Source organism: Arachis stenosperma, chromosome 6 (assembly GCF_014773155.1).
Source record: "Arachis stenosperma cultivar V10309 chromosome 6, arast.V10309.gnm1.PFL2, whole genome shotgun sequence".
Taxonomy (NCBI): domain Eukaryota; kingdom Viridiplantae; phylum Streptophyta; class Magnoliopsida; order Fabales; family Fabaceae; genus Arachis; species Arachis stenosperma.
In genome coordinates, this window is record NC_080382.1 from 105,423,544 (window position 1) to 105,442,211 (window position 18,668).

At 41.9% G+C, this 18,668-nt stretch overlaps 1 protein-coding gene across 1 annotated transcript; it reads right to left on the bottom strand.

The window, feature by feature from the left end:
• Nucleotides 1–2,541: 2,541 nt before the first annotated feature.
• LOC130934364 (uncharacterized) lies at nt 2,542–3,030 on the bottom strand. The gene has a single exon (XM_057863942.1). The coding sequence runs from the start codon at nt 3,028–3,030 to the stop codon at nt 2,542–2,544; it is 489 nt and encodes a 162-aa protein (XP_057719925.1).
• Between the last annotated feature and the right edge of the window lie 15,638 nt (nt 3,031–18,668).

An 18,668-nucleotide genomic window follows, 5' to 3' on the forward strand; every position in this document is an offset into this window, starting at 1 on the left:
ATCTGAAGGAACATCTGATGGGTGGATGGTGCTTGTGGTGTTGATGATGGTGGAGTGGATGAGGAAGGAGTATCCAAAGATGGAACTGCAGGCCAGCTCGCAGAGGGAACTGGCGGCCTGATGTACTTCCCGTTCGGGACATACTGGTCGGCTCTAGGGATCATGACCTTTGTGTCGCCTGCTCGAGAGGACACACCTGCTGCAGAGACCAAATCTGAGGCCAAGGCAGGAAAAGGCAGATTACCCGCTATCTGTACGTGTCCCATGGCTTGCCGGATGTGTCGGGAGCAGGTTAAGGGGTTGCTTTGTCAGGATGCACTAGATGAAGACAGCCATGTCTGCTGTGAAGGTCGACTCGTGAGTGCTTTGAAAGACATAGTGGGACATATTCTGTGCCTACAGACGAGCCTCCAAGGTAAGTGATTGGGCTGAGATGCTCTTGGGTTTTGACCGATGCGTCCCATAGATCCAAGTGCCGCCAGGTTGGGCGATAACTCCAAGAACACTATCCCAGTCGAACTGATACATCTGGCGCTTGTGGGATGCCTCTTGATATGCATCCCATCCCTCTAGACTAGGTGGAAAGTCCAATGCTCTTTGTATGGTGCTCTCGGAGACAAGGACCTGCTGCTGACGAACGAAGACAGTCTGTAGAGTAGACGAGTAGAAGTTTGAGTAGAATTCAACTACCCATGATAAGTTAGCCTCTCGCGGCTATCTCCTCAAAAACCCTCATTGTCTCCTCTCAATTCGGGGCTCCACTAATTCAACAAAGTGTGTTGGGACAATGAGCAGGTGCTCATTGTTGTAGTTCCTCTCGGCTAGGATGGGGAACATCTTTTCACAATAACGGTTAGCAAACCGTGTGGAGTCTCGGGCGGGAAAGGCTTTCTCTGATTCATCAACTTTAATGATCCTCTTCACCCGCTTTGTTGGTGGCTTTACATTGGTAGATGGAAGTGCTTTTTCCAGTGTCCTCTTGGTTTCTCTCTTTGCTGGTGTCTTGTCAGTTGCCTTCTCTTTTCCTTTCTTGGTACCCATGCCTAAGGAAGAAGAAAAAGGAAGAGTGTGAAATATAGATAACTAAGACCGGAAGGGAGAAAATTCCAGGTGATAATGAATGCCAAAGGAAAGATGATAGCTCAAATACATGGTAGCTACAACATGTAGGTAAGACATCAATTAAGATCAGGTAGGCAATTCAGAATAATAAGATGCAAGAGGGTAAAAACATGCAAGTAACAGGCATGAGAAGCATAACTCAAGCACCAAGTAATAAATGTGCCAAATAAAGGAGCATTTATAATGATGACAATTGTGAATGATAATCCCAATTACATGTGCAATGCAAGTGTTTTGAAAAAGAGGCATTCAAGTAAAAGAGGAGTAAAATAGAATAGAGTTCAATATGCCATAGGCTTTTTCACAAACACTTGGTGAGCAAGTTAAAGTAGGAATGAAAATAATATAATCCAAATGTATATGAGAGCCAAATTAAAATATCAATTGTCAAATCACTCCTCATAATATCCACAAGCTTTAGTATAGTAAGGTAATATCCAAAAAAAAATTCCAATACCAGCATAAGAATGTAAGAAAAAGAAAGGAAAAAGAAATCATGGACAATGAAACTAAAAGAAAAAAAATAGAGAAGAAAGAAACAAAAATTGATGTAATAATGAAAGAGTAAAAGAGAAAGAAGAAAAGAAATCTGATGAAGAAGACGTAGAAGGAAAGAAGAAAGTAATAGATATGAAGAAAGAAAAAGGAAGGAGAAAGAAAGAAGAAATAAGAAATAATTAGGATTGAAAATAATTAGGATTGGAGGGGTGGATGATTTGAAATCAGGCGCTAGGGTATTTTAATTGTGCGTCGCATGCGACGCGTAAGCGTTAGGGGTGCCTACGCGTGACATGGGTTGTGCAATTGGTGCGAAAGCAGCTCCGTGCATGCACAACTCTCTGTTTGATCGGTGCGTGGGGGCAAAATTGGCATACGACGCGTGCGCGTAAGGCATGCGCACGTGTGGATGGCCCTTAGTGGAAAACGACACGCACGTGTCAGGGACGCGAACGCGCGATGGGACTTGTGCTGCTAGCATGGTTCCAGCCCCACACCATCATAACTCTCTGGCACAACACCCATTTATGCCGATTTGCAAGGTCACGTGTACGCGTGAGGGACGCGTACGCGTGGTCTGGGGAAAATGCAAGCGACGCGTACGCGTGAGGGACCCGTACGCGTGGGCTTGCTTGTGCGCAAGGCATGCCACCAGCACCACTCCTGCCCAACTCTCTGTTCAACTTTTATTTTTCACGCACACACATATGATGCGTACGTGTCAGCGACGCTTGCGCGTCGTGTGCTTTTTTTATGCAGAATGCAAAATGTAGCAATCAGATGAATATGCAGAAATTACGAATGACTACTACAAAAATTAAATAAAATATACTAGGAATGAGAAGAAATGATCATACCATGGTGAGTTGTCTCCCACCTAACACTTTGCTTTTACGTCCTTTAGTTGGACGGTCCATAAGCTTAATCTGCTTCTGTTGGTGGGTCCTCCAAGAGGAAGACCTCTAGCTCTTTAGTTTCCTTCATCTTCTCACCATGATACAGCTTTAAGCGATGTCTATTGACCTTGATGAATTTGGAACTTGAAGGATGACTCAGGTGGAAGACTCCGTATGACATTGCCTTTTCTACCCTGTAGGGGCCTTTCCACCGTGATCTCAGCTTGCCTGGCATGAGCCTCAGTCTTGAGTTGTAAAGGAGGACTAGCTCCCCAGGTTTGAACTCTCTTCTCTTGATATGCTTGTCATACACAGCCTTCACCTTCTCTTTGTATAGTCTGGAGTTGTCATATGCTTTGAGTCGAAGGGTCTCCAGTTCTGCCAGTTGCAGCTTGCTTTCAATGCCAGCCTTCTCAAATCCCATGTTGCATTCTCTTACAGCCCAGAAAGCCTTGTGTTCCACCTCCACTGGGAGGTGACAAGCCTTTTCGTAGACTAAGCGAAAGGGACTCATTCCTATGGGTGTCTTGTATGCCGTCCGATAAGCCCAAAGCGCATCAACAAGCCGTGTGCTCCAATCCTTCCTATGTGGCTTGACTATCTTCTCCAAAATGCGTTTTATCTCTCTGTTAGAAACCTATGCTTGCCCATTGGTCTGATGATGGTAAGCTGTTGCTACCTTGTGGACAATGCCATGTTTCTTAAGTAGTCCTGTTAATCTCCTATTACAAAAGTGGGTGCCTTGATCCAAAGCGACAGATAATATGATTTCTAACAAAGGAGACAACAATGTTAGCATCATGAGTACAGGTAGGAATTGCTTTCACCCATTTAGAAACATAATCTACAGCTAATAGTATATATAAAAAACCGCTAGAGTTTGGGAACGGACCAATGAAGTTAAATCTTTGGCATGGGGAACAAGATTTAGAGAAGGCAGTAGCATCTTAAAAAGAGTGGGCCACCAGAATTCACAGTCTAAAATTTTTCTAGCTGTCCTTTGAGGGCCAAAATGTCCACCACTCTCAGAGGAGTGGCAGGCCTCTAAAATTGACTGGATCTCTGATTAAGGCACACACCTTCTAATTATCTGGTCAACACCATACCTCCATAAATATAGGTCATCCCATATATAATATTTGGACTCGCTTTTCAGCTTGTCCCTTTGATGCTTAGTAAAATTAGGAGGGAATGTATGACTAACTAGATAATTAACTACAGGGGCATACCAAGGAATTACTTCAGATATTGCATGCAAGCTATCAAATAGAAAAGCATCATTGATAGGAGTGGAGTCACTCGTAATGTGCTATAGAGGACTCAAGTGGTTCGCCACTAAATTCTGGGAACCACTCCTATCCTTAATTTCTAAATCAAATTCTTGCAGCAACAATATCCAAGGTATGAGCCTTGGTTTGGACTCTTTCTTTACTAATAAATATTTTAGAGTTGCATGGTCTGAGTACACTACCACCTTAGTACCAAGTAAGTAGGCTCATAATTTATCCAGAGCAAAAACTATAGCCAGAAGCTCTTTTTCAGTGGTAGTGTAATTAGACTGAGCAGTGTCTAAGGTCTTAGATGCATAGGCAATAATAAAAGGGTCCTTACTATCGTGCTGAGCCAGCGCCGCTCCTACTGCATAATTAGAGGCGTCACACATTATCTCAAAGGGTTGACTCCAGTCAGGCCCTCTCACAACAGGGGCTTGGGTCAAGGCGGTCTTTAGCTTATCAAACGCCTCCTTGCAGTCCGCATTCAGCTCAAACTCAACATCCTTCTGCAACAGGCAGGATGAAGACCAAGAAATGAACGGACTTCCCTCACGGAGGAGGGGTAAGGCAAACTAAAAATAACATCTACCTTTGCTGGATCAACTGAAATGCCAGCATTAGAAACGACATGTCCTAGAACAATACAAAATTTAATACAAGGCTTGAACTAACGCACCTGTCCAATACTCTAGCTAAACTATCCAAGAAAAGGCTAAAAGAATCACCATACACACTGAAGTCATCCATAAAGACTTCCATACAGTTCTCAAGAAGATCTGAGAAAATACTCATCATGCATCTTTGGAACGTTGCTGGTGCATTACATAAGCCAAAAGGCATCCTCTTATACGCATACTGGTACACGAAATCGTGATCACACACTTTCTTCACAACTCCATGCAGCTGACCAGCAAGTGCACTGGATCGTCCAAGTAATACCTTACGTGAGTAAGGGTTGATCCCACGAAGATTATCGGCTTGAAGCAAGCTATGGTCATCTTGTAAATCCCAGTTAGGCAGATTCAAATGGTTATGGGGTTTTAAGAATTAAAAGATGAATAAGACATAAAATAAGATAGAGATACTTATGTAATTCATTAGTGGGAATTTCAGATAAGCGTATGAAGATGCTTTGTTCCCTCTGAACCTCTGCTTTGCTATTGTCCTCATCCAATCTTGCGTACTCCTTTCCATGGCAAGCTGTATGTAGGTGGATCATCGTTGTCAATGGCTACCATCCATCCTCTCAGTGAAAATGGTCCTCTACAGTTTCTCGCATGGCTAATCATCTGTCGGTTCTCGATCATGTCGGAATAAGATCCATTGATCCTTTTGCACACTGCCACTGCGCCCAACACTCGCGAGTTTGAAACTCGTCACAGTCATCCCATCCAAGATCCTACTCGGAATACCACAGACAAGGTTTAGACTTTCTGAATCTTAAGAATGCTGCCAATTGATTCTAGCTTATACCACGAAGACTCTGATCTCACAGAATGGAAGGCTCTGTTGTCAGGAGAGGCAACCATGCATCGTGAACCAAGAGGCCAAGAGATACACACTCAAGCTATAGCATGTAGAATGGAAGTGGTTGTCAGGCACGCGTTCATAAGGGAGAATGATGATGAGTGTCACGGATCATCACATTCATCAGGTTGAAGTGCGAGTGAATATCTTAGAATAAGAATATGCTGGAATTGAACAGAAGAACAGTAGTAATTGCATTAATTCATGAGGAATAGCAGAGCTCCACACCTTAATCTATGATGTATAGAAACTCTACCATTGAAAATACATAAGAACAAGGTCCAGACATGGTTGAATGACCATGCCTCCCAAATAACATGAAACAATCGAAAAAGGGTTCAAAGACCTGATCCCAAGATCAAAGATGATCAAAAAGATGAAAATACAATAGTAAAAGGTCCTATTTATAGTGAGCTAGTAACCTAGGGTTTACATAAATAAGTAAATGATGCAGAAATTCACTTCCGGGTCCCACTTGGTGTATGCTTGGGTTGAGCATTGAAGCTTTCACGTGCATAGGCTTCTCTTGGAGTTAAACGCCAGCTCTAGTGCGAGTTTGGGCGTTTTACGCCAGATTTTTTACGCTGACTTGGAACGCCAGTTTGGGCCACCAAATCTCGGGCAAAGTATAAACTATTATACATTGCTGGAAAGCCCAAAATGTCGACTTTTCAACTCAATTGAGAGCGCGCCAATTGGGCTTCTGTAGCTCTAGAAAATCCATTTCGAGTGCATGGAGGTCAAAATCCAACAGCATCTGCAGTCCTTTTTCAGTCTGAATCAGATTTTTGCTCAGGTCCCTCAATTTCAGTCAGAAAATACCTGAAATCACAGAAAAACACACAAACTCATAGCAAAGTCCAGAAATGTGATTTTTGCATAAAAACTAATAATTAAATACTAAAAACTAACTAAATCATACTAAAAGCTACCTAAAAACAATGCCAAAAAGTGTATAAATTATCTGCTCATCACATACGTTCCAAAGGGACATGTAAAAGTAGTTTTCTCCTTATCCTCAGGAGCTATATGAATCTGAAAATAGCCAGTGTAACCATCTAGAAAACAGTAGTGTGATTTACCTGACAAGCGATCAAGCATCTGATCGATAAAGGGTAGGGGGTAATGATCCTTGCGGGTAGCTTGGTTGAGATGCCTATAATCAATGCATACCCTCCAGTTGCAATGAGCTCTCCATGCTCATTCTTTACTGTTGTGACTCCTAATTTCTTTGGAACCACCTATACTGGGCTGACCCATTCACTATCCGATATTGGATAGATGATGTCAGCTTCAAGCAGCCTGGTTACTTCCTTCTTGACCATCTCTAGAATGGTGGGGTTCAGCCACCTTTGAGGTTGACGGACAGGCCTTGCTCCTTCTTCTAAAAATATACGGTGCTCACAGACTTGAGGGCTGATGCCTACTATATCCGCCAAACTCCACCCAATTGCTTTCTTGTGTCTTCTCAGCACACTAAGCAAGTGCTCCTCCTGCTGGAAAGTGACTTCCCTTGCAATGATAACTAGGAGCTTCTAATCATCCTCAAGGTAAACATACTTGAGGTGGGGTAGAAGGGGCTTTAACTCCAATTTCTGCTCATGGTTAGGCACTTGATCTTCTGGAGCCATTGGTGGGGACAAGTTATCTTCAGTAAGCTCAGAGGGTTTCCCCACACTTGCATCTTGCTCCATGGTCATCTCTTCTGCGTCCTCCTGGTGAACTTCAGCCACAGTCTCATCAATAATGTCACACTGGAAGATAGAGTGATCTTCCGGTAAGTGCTTCATAGCTTCATCCAGGTTGAAGCTCACTGTTCTGCCATCTATCTCAAAAGAGTAGGTTCCTGAGAAGGCATCCAATTTGAACCTTGAAGTCTTCAGAAATGGCCTTCCAAGCAGGATGGATGATGGTCTTCCTGATTCATTAGGGGGCATTTCCAAAATGTAGAAGTCAATAGGAAATGTTTGCCCCTTAATGCTCACTAGTATGTCCTCGGTAATTCCAGTCACTGAGATAATGCTCTTATCTGCCAAAACAAAATGTGCTGCCAACCTTTTTAAGGGAGGGAGCCTCAAAGCATCATATACAGATAATGGCATAATACTCACACACGCACCTAAATTACACATGCAGTTAGAAAATTGTACACCATTAATAACACAAGTAACCATGCATGGACCCGGATCCCCACATTTTTCTGGTTTGGCACCCATTAAAGAAGAAATAGAGCTACCTAGAGAAATAGTTTCTATGTCATTTATTTTATCTTTATGCATGCACAAATCTTTTAGAAACTTAGCATATTTAGGTACTTGCTGAATAGCATCAAAAAGGAGAATTGTTACCTCAACCTTTTTTAATATTTCTACCATTTTGGGGTCTAGCTCCATCTGCTTTTTGGGCTTCCTAGCAAGGTGTGGAAATGGAATAGGAATGGCGCCACCTGTAGTGTCTGTGCCTCTTGGTACTTCATTCCTTCGTGGGGCTGCTTCTTCTTCAACTGCTCCTTGTACTGCATCCTCTTCTTCAACGTCCTCTACCTCAACAATATCTTCAACTGGGATGTCTGCTTTTGAGCTCGGCTCCTCATGACTCCTCCTTAGCAATGTAGTCTTGGACCTCAAAGTAACGGCATTGATTCCTCCCTTGGGGTGGGTTGGGTAAAGGTTGAGAAGGAAGTGTATTTGAGCTGGCAGGCTGATTGTTGGAGGTGGTTGATGATCCAATCTGGGAGACGAGAGCTTGTATAGCAGAGGTTAGACCATTAAGTTAACTTTCCATAGTCGTTTGTCTTTGTGGAGGAGATTGAAGCAACTCGTCATTAGGAGAGGAAGGCGGGCCTTGCTGTTGGTTGTTTTGAGACCCCTGGTTTTGCCTTTAGTGCGGTGCTCGATAGGGCTGGTTTTAGTTCTGCTGAGACCGGTTCTGTTGATTATTATTGTTGTTCCACCTCTGATTTCCACCATTGTCTCTGCCTCCTTGGTTGTAGTTGTCCCTCCATCCTTGGTTGGAGTTACCTCTCCACCCCTGGTTGGAGTTATCCCTCCATCCCTGGTTGGAGTTGTCTTGCCAACCTTGATTGTAGTTCCCACCTTGGTTATAATTACCGCCTTGCTGATAATATCCTTGATTTGGGTAGTCATAGAACTTATGAGTGGCTGCCAAGGTGTTGTCTTCCTGTTGGAGTTGCGGACATTCATCAGTGTAATGAGTATTGCATGCACATATTCTGCAAACTCTCTGAGGGGACAACTGTTGATACTGTTGTTGTGGAGGAGGCTGATGTTGTTGTTGATTCAGGTGTATCTGCTTTAGTAAGTTGGTCACCTCACATAGTGTTTGTGTGAGAGCAGTATTCTCACTGCTAGAGGAAACCTTTGCAACAGTCTTGGGATGGTTGTTCCTGTGCCTGGCATTCCGAGTAGACTCAGCTAGGTCGGTGATCAGTTGCCACGCTTCATCCGCGGTCTTGTACTTTTTCAGAGAACTATTACTGGTGCACGAAATCTTAATCCCAATTATCAAAATCAAAATTTCTTATGATCTTGTACCACTAACCAGCAAGTGCACTGGGTCGTCCAAGTAATACCTTACGTGAGTAAGAGTCGATCCCACAGAGATTATTGGTTTGAAGCAAGCTATGTTTATTTTATTAATCTTAGTCAGGATGCCAATAAGATTATTTGGATTTAATTGTAAGAAGTAAAAGTGTTTGGAATTATTAGAAAAGTAAAAGAGTATGAAATAGTTACTTGTTGTGCAGTAATGAAAAATATGTTGGGGTTTTTGGAGATGCTTTGTCCTCTGAATCCCTGCAACATAATGCTTACTCACTTTCATAAATGCAAGGCTCCTTCCATGGCAAGCTGTATGTAGGGAATCACCATTGTCAGTGGCTACCTCCCATCCTCTCAGTGAAAACGGTCCAAATGCTCTGTCACAGCACGGCTAATCAGCTGTTGGTTCTCGATCATGTTGGAATAGGATCTATTGATCCTTTTGCGTTTGTCATCACGCCCAGCAATCGCAAGTTTGAAGCTCGTCACAGCCATTCAATCCTTGAATCCTACTCGGAATACCACAGACAAGGTTTAGACTTTCCGGATCCTCAAGAGTGGCCGCCATCAGTTCTAGCTTATACCACGAAGATTCCGATTAGGAAAGCTAAGAGATACTCATTCAATCTGATGTAGAATGGAGGTGTTTGTCAGGCACACGTTCATGGATTGAGGAAGGTGATGAGTGTCACGGATCATCACATTCTCCATAATTAAGCGCAAATGAATATCTTAGATAGGAACACGCATGGTTGAAAGGAGAAACAGAAACAATTGCATTAATTCATCGAGACGCTGCAGAGCTCCTCACCCCCAACAATGGAGTTTAGAGACTCATGCCGTCAAAGTGTATAAAATTCAGATCTGAAAATGTCATGATGTCCAAAATAAGTCTCTAAAAGTTGTTTAAATAGTAAACTAGTAACCTAGGTTTACAGAAAATGAGTAAACTATGATAGATGATGCAGAAATCCACTTCTTGGGCCCACTTGGTGTGTGCTGGGGCTGAGACTTAAGCTTCTCACGTGCTTGAGGCTGTTTTGGGCGTTCAACGCCAGGTTGTAACCTGTTTCTGGCGTTGAACTCCAACTTGTAACCTGTTTCTGGCGCTGGACGCCAGACAGCAGCATGATACTGGCGTTGAATGCCAGTTTACGTCGTCTATCTTCGCGCAAAGTATGAATTATTATATATTTCTGGAAAGCCCTGGATGTCTACTTTCCAACGCCGTTGAGAGCGTGCCAATTGGACTCCTGTAGCTCCAGAAAATCCATTTCGAGTGCAGGGAGGTCAGGATCCAACAACATCAGCAGTCCTTTTTCAGCCTAACTCAGATTTTTGCTCAGCTCCCTCAATTTCAGCCAGAAAATACCTGAAATCACAGAAAAACACACAAACTCATAGTAAAGTCTAGAAATATGATTTTTGCCTAAAAACTAATAATATTCTACTAAAAACCAATTAAAACATACTAAAATATACATGAAATTACCCCCAAAAAGCGTATAAAATATCCGCTCATCACAACACCAAACTTAAACTGTTGCTTGTCCTCAAGCAACTAGATAAATAAAATAGGATGAAAAGAAATTAAGAAGTAATAATATCTAAGAGTTTTAAATGGAGCTCAGATTCTTATTAGATGAGCGGGGCTTGTAGCTTTTTGTTTCTGAACCTATTTGGCATCTCCCTTTATCCTTTGAAATTCAGAATGATTGGCATCCATAGGAACTCAGAATTCAGATAGTATTATTGATTCTCCTAGTGTAGTATGTTGATTCTTGAATACAGTTACTTTATGAGTCTTGGCCGTGGCCCTAAGCACTTTGTTTTCCAGTATTACCACCGGATACATAAATGCCACAGACACATGACTGGGTGAACCTTTTCAGATTGTGACTCAGCTTTGCTAGAGTCCCCAGTTAGAGGTGTCCAGAGCTCTTAAGCACACTCTTTTGCTTTGGATCGCGACTTTAACCACTCAGTCTCAAGCTTTTCACTTGGACCTGCATGCCACAAGCACATGGTTAGGGACAGCTTGATTTAGCCGCTTAGGCCTGGAACTACTTCCTTGGGCCCTCCTATCCACTAATGCTCAAAGCCTTGGATCCTTTTCTTAATCCAATGATTCCTTGTAAATTTTTTTCCACTGCTTTTTCTTGCTTCAAGAATCAAATTCATGATTTTTCAGATCATCAATAGTATTTTTCGTGTTCCTCATTCTTTCAGGAGCCAATATTCATAAAATTTAAGATAAAAATTATGCACTGTTCAAGCATCCATTCAGAGAACAAAAAGTATTGCCACCACATATAGTTAATTATAATTTTTATTATTAAGAACTCGAAAAATAAATTACTTATTTATTCTAATTATCTACTATTTCATTGATGTCTGATGATGATGAGAAAAATAAATTATAACTTAATTGGGAATAAAACCAGAATAGATATACTAATTACTACTACTACTACTATATATATCTCCTAAGGTAAATTTCTATAATAACATTATCACATAGTTAAAGCTAAAACTCAACAACCTGTGTTCTGAGAAGTAGATGTTCCTCTGATCTGTGGGGTGCTTGGTCCTTCAAGGATTAATTTCTGGCGCTTCAGCTCCCTTAAATCACGCCCTTGCTCTTCTTGTTCCTTAAGCAGTTTGCAAAGCATGCTACTTTGATTGTTCTGTTCTTCCTTTATTTGGTTCATAGCTTCTTGCAATTTGGAAATAGATGCCTCAAGATGTTCCCAATATTCGAATTGAGGGAGTTCTGGGAGGACTTCCTGTGCTCTCCTCTTGATTGGATCATCCTGCAGCTGTTGTCTGTCCATTGATATTCTAGTGATTGGCCTCTCAACTGAGATATACTCTGTTATTCTCATCTTCACTCCGGCATCTTTGCAGAGCATAGAAATTAAGCTTGGATAGGCCAATCTGGCGTCCTTGGAATTCCTGTTTGCTATTTTGTATAATTCACACGAGATCAGTTGATGGACTTCTACTTCTTTTCCCAACATGATGCAGTGAATCATCACTGCTCTTTTAATAGTAACTTCAGAACGGTTGCTGGTGGGCAATATAGAACGCCCAATGAAATCCAGCCAGCCTCTGGCTACTGGTTTGAGATCTTCTCTTTTGAGTTGATTTGGGATGCCAGTCGTGCTGGTGGTCCACCTGGCTTCAGGGATGCATATATCCTCTAGAATCTTGTCCAAGCCTTTATTTACCCTCATCATTCTCCTATTAAAGGAGTCTGGGTCATCTTTCAGTTGAGGAAGCTTAAAGATCTCCCTGATTTTGTCAGGATGGGTATGAACAATCTTTCCTCTAACTAAGGTCCGATGGTCATAGAGGGCAGCTCCAATTATTCTTTGCTTGTCTGTCTGCCATAGATTAGCATAGAACTCCTAAACCATGTTCCTTCCCACTTTCGTTTCAGGATTAGCTAGGATTTCCCAGTTCCTGTTTCGAATTTGTTCTTGGATCTCTGGATATTCATCTTCTTTCAGATCGAACTTGACTTCCGGGATCACTGATCTTAGACTCATTATTTTGTAGTAATGGTCTGAATGTTCTTTAGTTAAGAACTTCCCTTGATTCCAAAGTGGCTTTGGAGTATTCTCTTTCTTGCCTCTTGGGTTGGGTTGTTTTCCTTTAGGGGCCATGATCAAAGTGAGTATGTTTTTGTGATCACGGATAAGCACACCAAACTTAGAGGTTTGCTTGTCCTCAAGCAAAAGAAGAGAGAGAAGAGGGATAGGAGGAGAGCAAGTGTGGAATGGTGGATGAGGAGAGAGGGCGCCGAAAGTGAATATAAAGGGGGGTGGGTATTCGAAAATAAGAAAAAGATATAAGATAAGAGATATGATTTATAAAAGATAAATATGATAAGAAAAGGATATAATCTAAAAAGATCTGAATTAAATCTGAATTTTTAATTTGAAAAAGATTTTAAAAGATAATTAAATTTTGAAACACTTAAAAAAAAGAGTTGGATTGGATTGGAAATCATCTGTCTTTATGGATGAAGATGTATGTAAAATCTTTGAAAAAGGGATTTCAGAAATTAGGGATTTTAGAAATTAGGATTAAAATTTTTGGAATTGAAGGATGATATTTGGAAACATGTTTATGCAAGAAATCATGAATTGAAACATAAAAATTAGAAAATTTTTGAAGAAAAACGAATTTTACCTCCTCCCCACCATCCTGGCGTTAAACGCCCAACTGCTGCATGTTTTGGGCGTTTAACGCCCAATTGTTGCTTCTCCTGGGCGTTCAATGCCCAGCTGTTGCTTCTTTCTGGCGTTGAACGCCAGGAAGTCCTTTGTCACTGGGCGTTTTTCTGAACGCCCAGGACGCTATCAATCTGGCGTTAAACGCCCAGAAGGTGCTTCTTTCTGGCGTTCAAAGCCCAGAAGATGCTCCTTTCTGGCGTTTAACACCCAGATGGCTACCCTTACTGGCGTTGAACGCCCAGTGGATGCTTCTTTTGGGCGTTCAACGCCCAAAACGTTTCTTGCTGGCTTTTTCATGCTAGTGAGCTTCCAAATTTCCCTGCAACTCTGTGAATTCAATCAATTGCTATTTTACCTTTTGAAGATACTCTGACATATATCTGTAAAAATCAATTAATTAGCAAAAACAAATAAAATTAAACTTTGTGAATGGCTGGGTTGCCTCTCAGCAAGCGCTTCTTTAATGTCGTTAGCTGGACTATTATTGAGCTTTTAATCAAGTCTCAGTTTTGAGCACTCTTGCTCAAAATTGCTTTCAAGATAATGTTTAACTCTCTGTCCATTAACAATGAACTTTTTGTTAGATTCATTATCCTGAAGCTCTACGTATCCATATGGTGATACACTTGTAATCACATATGGACCTCTCCACCGGGATTTTAATTTCCCGGGGAATAATTTGAGCCTAGAATTAAATAGCAGAACTTTCTACCCCGGCTCAAAGACTCTGGATGACAATTTCTTATCATGCCATCTTTTCACTTTCTCTTTGTAAATTTTTGCATTCTCGAAAGCATTGAGTCTAAATTCCTCTAGCTCATTTAACTGGAGCAATCGTTTTTCTCCAGCTAACTTGGCATCAAGGTTTAGGAATCTGGTTGCCCAGTAGGCCTTGTGTTCCAGTTCCACTGGCAAGTGACATGCCTTTCCATACACAAGCTGGTATGGAGAGGTCCCTATAGGGGTCTTGAATGCTGTTCTGTATGCCCACAGAGCATCATCCAAGCTTCTTGCCCAATCCCTTCTACGGTTAATTACAGTCCGTTCCAGGATTCTTTTGAGTTCTCTATTTGAGACTTCAGCTTGCCCATTAGTCTGTGGGTGATATGGAGTAGCTACCCTGTGGCTAACTCCATAACGAACCAAAGCAGAGTAAAGCTGTTTATTGCAGAAATGAGTGCCCCCATCACTGATTAATACTCTAGGGGTACCAAATCTGCTGAAGATGTGTTTCTGGAGGAATTTTAACACTGTTTTAGTGTCATTAGTGGGTGTTGCAATAGCCTCCACCCATTTGGATACATAATCCACTGCCACCAGAATATAAGTGTTTGAGTATGATGGTGGAAAAGGTCCCATGAAGTCAATACCCCATACATCAAACAACTCAATCTCCAAGATCCCTTGTTGAGGCATGGCATAACTGTGAGGCAGATTGCCAGATCTTTGGCAACTGTCACAATTAAGTACAAACACTCGGGAATCTTTATAGAGAGTAGGCCAGTAGAAGCCACATTGGAGGACTCTTGTGGCTATTCGCTCACTTCCAAATTGTCCTCCGTACTGTGATCCATGGCAGTGCCATAGGATCTTCTGCGCTTCTTCCTTAGGCACACATCTACGGATTACTCCATCTGCACATTTCTTGAAGAGATATGGTTCATCCCAAAGATAGTACTTTGCATCTGTGATCAATTTCTTTGATTGCTGCCTACTGTACTCTTTGGGTATGAACCTCACTGCCTTGTAGTTTGCAATATCTGCAAACCATGGTACTTCCTGGATGGCAAAGAGTTGCTCATCCGGAAAGGTTTCAGAGATCTCAGTAAGAGGGAGGGACGCCCCTTCTACTGGTTCTATTCGGGACAGGTGATCTGCTACCTGATTCTCTGTCCCTTTTCTGTTTCTTATTTCTATATCAAACTCTTGCAGAAGAAACACCCATCTTATAAGTCTGGGTTTTGAATCCTACTTTGTGAGTAGATATTTAAGAGCAGCATGATCAGTGTACACAATCACTTTTGATCCTACTAAATAGGATCTAAATTTGTCAATAGCGTAAACCACTGCAAGTAGCTCTTTTTCTGTGGTTGGGTAATTCTTCTGTGCGTCATTTAGAACACGGTTGGCATAGTAAATGACGTGCAGAAGCTTGTTATGCCTTTGTCCCAACACTGCGCCAATGGCATGGTCACTGGCATCACACATTAGTTCAAATGGCAATGTCCAGTTTGGTGCAGAGATGATTGGTGCTGTGACCAATTTAGCTTTTAGAGTCTCAAATGCCTGCAGACACTCCTTATCAAAGACAAATGGCGTGTCAGCAGCTAGCAGGTTGCTCAGAGGTTTGGCGATTTTTGAAAAATCCTTTATAAACCTCCTATAGAATCCTGCATGCCCCAGAAAGCTTCTGATTGCCTTAACATTGGCAGGTGGTGGTAATTTTTCAATTACCTCTACCTTAGCTTGATCCACCTCTATTCCCTTGTTTGAGATTTTGTGCCCAAGGACAATTCCTTCAGTCACCATAAAGTGACATTTTTCCCAGTTTAAAACCAGGTTAGTCTCTTGGCATCTCTTTAGAACAAGTGCTAGATGGTCAAGACAGGAGCTGAATGAGTCTCCAAATACTAAAAAGTTATCCATGAAGACTTCCAGAAATTTTTCCACCATATCAGAGAAAATTGAGAGCATGCACCTCTGGAAGGTTGCAGGTGCATTGCACAGGCCAAATGGCATCCTTCTGTATGCAAATACTCCAGATGGACATGTGAATGCCGTTTTCTCTTGATCTTTTGGATCTACTGCAATTTGATTATAACCTGAATATCCATCCAGGAAGCAGTAGTATTCATGACCTGCCAGTCTTTCTAGCATCTGGTCTATGAATGGTAAAGGAAAATGATCTTTTCTGGTAGCTGTATTGAACCTTCTATAATCAATACACATACGCCACCCAGTAACTGTTCTTGTAGGAACCAGTTCATTTTTTTCATTATGAACCACTGTCATGCCACCTTTCTTAGGGACGACTTGGACAGGGCTTACCCAGGGGCTATCAGAAATAGGATAAATAATCCCAGCCTCTAGTAACTTAGTGACCTCTTTCTGCACCACCTCCTTCATGGCTGGATTCAGCCGCCTTTGTGGTTGAACCACTGGCTTGGCGTCACCCTCCAGTAAAATCTTGTGCATGCATCTGGCTGGGCTAATGCCCTTGAGATCATTGATGGACCACCCAAGAGCTGTCTTGTGTGTCCTTAGCACTTGAATTAGTGCTTCCTCTTCCTGTGGCTCTAAGGTAGAGCTTATGATTACAGGAAAAGTATCGCCTTCTCCCAGGAATGCATATTTTAGGGATGGTGGTAATGGTTTGAGCTCGGGTTTAGGAGGTTTCTCCTCTTCCTGAAGGATTTTCAGAGGTTCTACTATTCTCTCTGATTCCTCCAGATCAGGCTGAACATCCTTAAAGATGTCCTCTAGCTCTGATTCGAGACTCTCAGCCATATTGACCTCTCTTACTAGAGAGTCAATGATATCAACACTCATGCAGTCATTTGGGGTGTCTGGATGTTGCATGGCTTTGACAACATTTAACTTGAACTCCTCCTCATTGACTCTCAGGGTTACTTCCCCTTTTTGGACGTCAATGAGGGTTCGGCTAGTTGCTAGGAAAGGTCTTCCTAGAATGAGAGTTGCACTCTTGTGCTCCTCCATTTCCAGCACCACAAAGTCAGTAGGAAAGGCAAAAGTCCCAACCTTGACAATCATGTCTTCAATCACGCCTGATGGGTATTTAATGGAGCCATCAGCAAGTTGAAGACATATCCGGGTTGGTTTGACTTCTTCAGTCAAACCGAGCTTTGTGATAATAGATGCAGGTATTAGGTTGATACTTGCCCCAAGGTCACATAGAGCTTGCTTGGTACAATTACCCTCTAATGTGCATGGTATCATAAAGCTCCCAGGATCTTTAAGCTTCTCAGGTAAGCTTTTTAGAATGACTGCACTGCATTCTTCAGTGAGGTAAACTTTTTCAGTTTCCCTCCAATCCTTCTTATGACTTAAGATCTCTTTCATGAACTTAGCATAAGAGGGTATTTGCTCAAGTGCTTCTGCAAACGGGATCTTTATTTCAAGAGTCCTGAGATAGTCTGCAAAGCGAGCAAATTGCTTATCCTGTTCTGCTTGGCGGAGTTTTTGAGGATAAGGCATTTTGGCTTTATATTCCTCAACCTTAGTTGCTGCAGGTTTATTACCTACAGAAGTGGGTTGGAAAGCCTTTTTAGAAGGGTTGTTATCAGCACTTGTATGTGACTGATCCCCCACTGGTGTTTGAATACCAGGGGTGGAAGCTGGAGTGGCGTTAGACGCCAACTCCTTATTTGTTACTGGCATCTGAACGCCAGAACTGTGCTCCCTTTGGGCGTTCAACGCCGGATTCATGCTTGTTTCTGGCGTTGAACGCCAAGAATGAGCATGGGCTGGGCGTTCAGCGCCAGCATTATTCCTCTCTGGGCTCTGATTGTCCTCAGAAGGATTTTGAGTAGCCATTTGTTCATTTCTTGGCTTTCTGCTGCTTTGAAGTGAGGTATTTAATGTTTTTCCACTTCTTAATTGAACTGCTTGGCATTCTTCTGTTATTTATTTTGATAGTTGCTTTTCCATTTGCTTTAACTGTACTTCCATATTCCTGTTAGCCATTCTTGTTTCCTGTAGTATTTCCTTGAATTCGGCTAGCTGCTGAGTTAGAAAGTCTAGTTGCTGATTGAATTCATTAGCCTGATCCATAGGACTGAGTTCAGCAGTTACTGTTTTAGCTTCTTCTTTTATGGAAGATTCACTGCTTAAGTACAGATGCTGATTTCTGGCAACTGTATCAATAAGCTCTTGAGCTTCTTCAATTGTTTTTCTCATATGTATAGATCCACCAGCTGAGTGGTCTAGAGAAATCTGAGCTTTTTCTGTAAGCCCATAGTAGAAGATGTCTAATTGCACCCACTCTGAAAACATTTCAGAGGGGCATTTTCTTAGCATCTCTCTGTATCTCTCCCAGGCATCATAAAGGGATTCATTATCTCCTTGTTTGAAGCCTTGGATGCTTAGCCTTAGCTGTGTCATCCGTTTTGGAGGAAAATAGTGATTCAGGAATTTTTCTGACAGCTGTTTCCATGTTTTTATGTTGTTCTTAGGCTGGTTATTTAACCATCTCTTAGCTTGATCTTTTACAGCAAATGGGAACACTAATAATCTGTAGACATCCTGATCTACTTCCTTATCATGTACTGTGTCAGCAATTTGTAAAAATTGTGCCAGAAACTCTGTAGGTTCTTCTTGTGGAAGACCGAAATACTGGCAGTTTTGCTGCACCATGATAATGAGCTGAGGATTCAACTCAAAGCTACTAACTCCAATGGAGGGTATACAGATACTACTCCCATATGAAGCAGTAGTGGGATTAGCATATGACCCCAGAGTCCTCCTGGACTGTTCATTTCCACTTAATTCCATGATGGAACAAGGGAGATGATATGTATGTTGATATTATTT